The following is a 6,677-nucleotide window of genomic DNA, read 5'->3' on the forward strand; positions in this document are numbered from 1 at the left end:
TGTTACATTCATATGATATTATTGATATTCGGCTGTCTTTCATTTTATAAATAAAAATGCAATTACAATTATTACAATTCTGTCTTTGTCTTTCGTTGTTAGGTCCTCTCCAAATCTTAACTTTCTGGACTGAAGATACTCTGATCCCTTCGCACTCTTCCACAGGAGCTCCTTGGCTGATCTCGCCGTAAACCTCAAGATGACCGGTCGAACCTTCTCGGCGCTTTTCCTCCCGACGCGATGAACAACTTCAATGTGATGAGGAAAGTTATCTGCAGCCTCCGGTACCACGGCGCGGCATATGTCAATCACTCGTTGTTTGACATTCTCTCCTTCTTGCTCTGCTAGACCGTAAAGCCTTAGATTCCATCTTCGTTGGTATCTTTCAGCTTCATTCACTCTTTCTTCCAACTCTGAAATTCTCTTCTGATGTTCTTCGTTTACTTCCTTAAGAGTCACAATGTCTTTCTTAACATCATGCATCTCTTTAAAGAGAAATTCAGTAGCTTCTTTTAAAGAGTTTATGCATTCTCTGTTTTGTTTGATCTCATGGTGTATGGTTTCGGTATTTTGATTCATTTTCTCCACCAATATTTGCACAATGTTATTCTGTACCTCAGCAAGCGTTGGCTCCGATTTACTTTTCTTGGGATCTGGCGTGCATGGTTCCGAACCTGGGACCGGATTTAACGTTAGCTCTGGACTACTGCTTCGAGCGTAGGAATGCGTCTCCATGACTTCCATTTTTTGCTTATCAGCGTGGTCAGCAGAACGATCTCTTCCTAAACCAAATTTTCCTTTGTCTGTATTTCGCCCTCCTCTCTTTTCTGCCATTACCTCATACGAGTGAAGGGGAAAAGATTCCAAATCTCTTTGAACTATACAGCTTTCAGACGTCGGTATAAACTTTTGTAAGTGATTATTTCTAAAGGTCGAAGGTTACTAAATTACACATTTGTTGCTCCGTTGTTCAATGCCTTACTCAATACATCAGTTTAAAGTCTGTAAAGTTGCTCAGTGGGTGTGAAAAACGTATACAAACTCTTAACAACAAAAAACTCCGTCTGCACCGGACGCCATCTTGGCTAACCCTCAGATCAGTGTTTTTACATGAGAGAGCACTACGTTTACCAGTCAGAGAGCAGCGGAAAAACAACAAACGTTAAAGGACATTCCTACTTGGTCTTGTAAGTATCTGTGTTTTCGTTTTTTGACGTGTTCATTATTTATCTATATTATTTGTTATCATGTTTAGGAACCGTGACATTTTAGTGAAGGGAGCAGATTGTAGTTGATAGTGATCCGTGACTAGGCCCACGGTTCAGCACGCATGTGTTCAGAGGATTAATTGCAAAATATAATAGAGTGAAAGTTTTATCATTTGTATGTGTTTACAAACTCAATCTATTTTAAAACAGCGCAAGAAGAGCAAAGAGCAAACAACAGAACAAACACAGCTTTCACAAAGATTAATCCATATTAATTTATACAGTGAACACACTCAGAAGAATTGGAGAAACTGAGGAGGAGTTTCAACATCTGGAAAAGATCCGGGCAGCAATGGTAAAAAAAAAAAAAAACTCTCCAAAACAACATTTCCTCACTAAAGCTCTCATCGTTGACAAAGTCCATCATTTATTTTAATTATTATATTGAATTTATTACTGAACAATGACTTTACAGTGCCAGGGCTGAATTTTTGTCCCAGTCCGCCCCTGCCCAGTAGCATGTCGCTCTATAAGGGTTACAGTATATGGTTTTCAGGCTATTAAAACAGTTACGAAGCACATATTAAGTAAAAAGAAATATAGGCTACTAAAATAGGCCTATCAAATCATTGTTTTGCGCAATAAATGTTAGAAATAGTATAGTGTGTAAATTAAATAGAACATTTAAAACACACCTGACAGTTTCCTCCGACCTGACAAAGAAAGTATCCTAAAAAAATCCACCTTTATTATATAGTTGACTTCTGTGAATGTATACTAGTGTGGTTGATTATAATATTATAATTTTACTTAGGAAGACAAAATTCACAGAATTCTTCTACCTATAGCTTATATTCCTTCAAATTTTGAGTGGTGAAGAAGATTAACAAAATTTCAGAAATCAAGTATTTATAGATAATCAAGTATTTATAGATCATTTTGATCTCCACTGTAAACTGCTTCTTGAAAGAACACACACACACTTCAAATTTTATTTACTAGATATATAACCTATATATAACCTATTATATAAATAATAGAGATATAACCCTTGTGACAACATACTTGTGTGACGACTGGCCCCACACTACTTTGTCAACTTTTGTCACAAAAACAGCACCACATTTTGTGTAAGGTGTTCCACACACGATGTCTGAGCCATTTGCACTCATACTTGGAAGCTGTGAATCGTATAAAGTTCATGCTTTGATGAAAGTTTCAACGGCTTTTTTTTTTTTCCGTTGTCTTTGAATGTGTGGTTAACGCTGCTGTCTGAAGTGCAGATGTGTGTGAAGTGCTAAACAGACAAACAGGGCTGTATGGCAGGTTGTGTTGCGTCAAACAAGAAAAAGATCTTGAGGTTTTTAGACAAGGTTATCTCTGAATGTTGCAATAAAACTGTCACCATGGTAAACAAATTACAAAAACATTAAAGGTGTGTAACATGACCATTATCGCACTGAGCTCATACTGTAGTGCAGGGAATGTAGCCTATTGGAAACTATGAGCAGATGCAGAGTCATTCATCATAGAAAATGACTGTGCTTGTGTGCCAAGAGGATTTATTTAATATTTAAGTAGGGACTGCATTATGTAACGTAAACACAAATTAATAATATGAAACATCGAACAGAGCTATTATAATTTAACAACTATTTACATTCCACTTTATATTCATATGTCTACAAGTGCTACTGATAATTCATCTATACATTACTGCAGTATACAGTATATATATATATATTTTTTTTTTTTTCTGTCAGGTTAAAGATAAAATGAATAGCTCAATAGTAGATATAGGGCTCTGTGCATTTTATAAACCCTGTTTCTCTCCCCCCCCCAACCTCATCTCTGTGTGCCCTTTGGAACAGTCTTTATAAGCTGCTTTATTCAGCATCACAGCTTCAGGCTGGTCCATATGAAGAAAGCCTTTGCTGATCCATATCAAACAGCACATACTCCGAACTGTGCTCTGGGTCCTGGCACGTGGTTAACAATGAAACACTGGTAGTTCCACAGCAGAAGCAGCACCATGCCACACAGGGCCAGTATTACCAGGCTGCCCAGCAGAAGGCGCTGTTTGTCCAGGAAGCATCCGTTCTGACAGCTCTCATCAGTGAGATGTGTGTACCACCACAGAGATCTCTTCAGCACAGATCCTGGGCGCTGATGTGGATACAGAGACACGACGAAATCTTTTGTTTGTGCTGTGCTCATTGTACGGGGAGTACTCAGAGATTCTTACAAGCTGCCTGCTGCGGGAAAAACAAGTGGTAGGGCCGCAGAGATTAGATGAATATTGCAGTTCATGTTGCACAGGTCTGGCTAGGGCTTTTGTGATTTTGTCTGTCATAAATATGCAAACACAATCTTTTCAGATATAGAATTCATGAGAATTCGTGTTAGGGTATAAATGAACTACATTTTCAGTGGTGTGAAAGTTCATTTATTTTCTTAATAGTGTTGTTTTTCCAAAGTATGTTTTCATAACCCCAGGGTAAAAAGCGATGCTAACCTCCATATTAAATTACAAGTGTGAAATGTTTCAGGGTTTAGAACCAACGACTTTTTAAAGGGTTAGTTCACCCAAAAATGAAAATTCTGTCAATAATTACTCACCCTCATGTCGTTTTAAACCCGTAAGACCTTCATTCATCTTTGAAACAAGAATTAAGATATTTATTGATGAAATCTGAGAGCTCTCTGACCCTCCATAGACCGCAAGGATCAAGGCACAGAAACGTAGCAAGGACATCAGTAAAATAGTCCATGTAACTTCAGGGGTTCAACCATAAGTATACGAAGCAGCGAGAATAATTTTTGTGCGCAAAGAAAATAATAACATCATTTATTCAACAATTCTTCTCCCCGAGTTACCGTCTTCTGCCATTTTGGAGAGTACCCCAGAAAGTATTCAAGGTAATCAGCGTTGTTTACGTTCAGCATGCGCATGCTTTATCCTGAACGTAAACAACACTGATTACATTGATTATGTTCAGGTCAGGGGTACTCTCCAAAATGGCGGAAGATGGTAACTCGAGGAGAAGAATTGTTGAATAAGTTATGTTATTATTGTTTTCTTTGCGCACAAAAAGTATTCTTGCTGCTTTGTAAACTTACGGTTGAACCCCTGTCATATGGACTATTTTACTGATGTCCTTGCTACGTTTCTGTGCCTTGATCATGGAAGTATCCTTGCTGTCTATGGAGGGTTAGAGAGCTCTCAGATTTCTTAATTTGTGTTCTGAAGATGAATGTCATTACGGGTTTGGAACGACATGAGGGTGAGTAATTAATGACAGAATTTTAATTTTGGGGTGAACTAACCCTTTAAATTAATCAGTTCGTTCAGACTCCCTGTACTGTTACTATAATTACGAATTGGTTATGTAAATTCGGGTGTTTTTGTTGCAGTTATTCAGTATGAATTTACCTGCTCAAGTTTACTACTATCATTCTAAAAAAGAATGTCTTTATGGCTCTGATTAAATTATAAATTTTATCATTGTATTATTATTATTTTTTTTATAAAAACATTCCCCTTGGTATCTTTAATGTAGTTAGCTACTTTTTGTTTGTAGCTTGTAGTGTAGCTAACTACTGTTTCGAAACAGTAGCTTGACTGTAGTTTAACTGCTTCAAATTATGATTCATTTGTAGCTTGGCAGGCTTTACTTTCAACATTCCAAAACATTGAAATGCATATAAATATCTTATATTGACTGGATACTAAATCCAATCCTTATATGCCAACATAGCCTATTTTGATCAAGTTTTTAACCAACAAATGACCTGAAATAGACTCTAAATAAAAGAGTTATATATATTTTTTAAAATAAACTAGACATGTATTATGGCTTTTTTGACTGAGGGGTGCATCAAAAACACCCTAGTTTACTGAAATGCCACATTATTAAGATTCCGGTGAGAGGTAAATACACTGGTTCTTCTACCATGGCAGCGATAAAACAGCACAAATCCAATACAAACACCAATAAAAGCCTACCTTGCCACTTGATGTAGAAGCTGTACGACTGCTGGCTTATGAAGACAAATAAGCATCAGGTTGCAAGATGCCCCAGGGTTTGTCCATTCACTGACCTGTACTCCTGTTTGGATTACTTCTGCTCAAAATGTCAAAACAAACAGATTCAGAACAGCTCCTCCTCTCCTGTCTTGGCACAACACCTTCTCCACACCAGATTGTGACCATGTCTGTTTAATGTGAGAGGCGGATTGTGCAATGATAATTAATTTTCTGTGGTTTAAAAAATTCTGCTTTCCATGCATCAGACTGTGGCTGTATGTATGAATGAATATTCCCCACAGTACATTATTTGTACCTACTGTATGAAAACTCGCAACTGCTTCCACATATTTCAGAAAGCCCTGAAAGATTAAAATAGATTTAGTCAGTTGTTTTTTGCCTTGATCGTGACAGTGAAACAAATGGCTGTGCGTGCTCTCACGCTGTGCAATATCCCCATAAGAGCAGAGTGGTGCCAAGATACTGATGATAAACATTATTGTGGCATATTTCATATCTTTTTGAATAATGAATGTGACTGAATGTACTGAATTCTGAGTGATGAATTTTGTTCATGGTGGTAAACCCATTAAATATTATATGTGAGACATAACACATACAACACATATAAAATATTCACATCAAAAATAGTAATGTAAATACAATATGCGCTTGGTATTTAACCAAATATTCAGTAGAGCACTCACAAAGAAAAAAAAATGTATAGGGCATTCAATGTGAAATTTCACAGTTAATTACAGAATAGAGCTGGCTGACCTTTGCTCTTAATCTTGTAGTGAATCCTCATATCTGATTTTCTCTGTTTCTCAAACAGTCGCCTACCACTTCTAGTGCTCTTTTATTAAATAATTATGAAGATAATTGATTTTCTGAAAGTTTAATCTTTCTAACAAAAGTAGAGAGAGAACAGTGAGCATAAAGTTATTCAATCCAGGTTTCATTTTTTTTTTTTTTGATATATATTTTATTGGCACACTGAAGTATAGCAGTTATACATTTTTTAACATATATCTTCGTTTGAATTCAATTCAGAGTTTTTTTTTTGCACAAACAGTATTGGAATAGTCATTGAAAGCACATTTGGTGGTCGAGAAATATGGTGAAAGTAGATTTAAATGGCCTTGCAATATTTTAAAGCTTTAGAAATAATGCATGTTTGCATACAACAGTGAATGGGTTACATTGCTTTGTTTGTCAAAGATGTGCTTCCTCCTGAGCCTCACAAGTACTTCAGGCCGCACACTTTAATTTATTCCCTGCTACCATTGTGGGTTTCCACCACACAGATTCCAATTATATGATCAAATATTAGCTTGATGGACACAGCAGTGCATATGGCAGCATATATTTTTCTATGTAGGATTGATTATGAATCTATAAAGAATTTGTGTATCTTTTAACGTGTTACACGCTTCATAATG

The 6,677-nt window shown here is 36.6% G+C and overlaps 1 protein-coding gene across 1 annotated transcript in view; it reads right to left on the reverse strand.

The window, feature by feature from the left end:
- Positions 1-483, reverse strand: part of LOC107709683 (ectonucleoside triphosphate diphosphohydrolase 2-like) — an 8,890-nt gene extending 8,407 nt beyond the window's left edge. The window contains exon 1 of the mRNA XM_016514265.1: positions 76-483. Within this exon, the coding sequence (XP_016369751.1) occupies positions 76-483 (408 nt within the window). The remainder of the gene's footprint in view (positions 1-75) is intronic.
- Between the last annotated feature and the right edge of the window lie 6,194 nt (positions 484-6,677).

Source organism: Sinocyclocheilus rhinocerous, unplaced genomic scaffold, assembly GCF_001515625.1.
Source record: "Sinocyclocheilus rhinocerous isolate Xijiao unplaced genomic scaffold, SAMN03320098_v1.1 scaffold2161, whole genome shotgun sequence".
NCBI lineage: Eukaryota > Metazoa > Chordata > Actinopteri > Cypriniformes > Cyprinidae > Sinocyclocheilus > Sinocyclocheilus rhinocerous.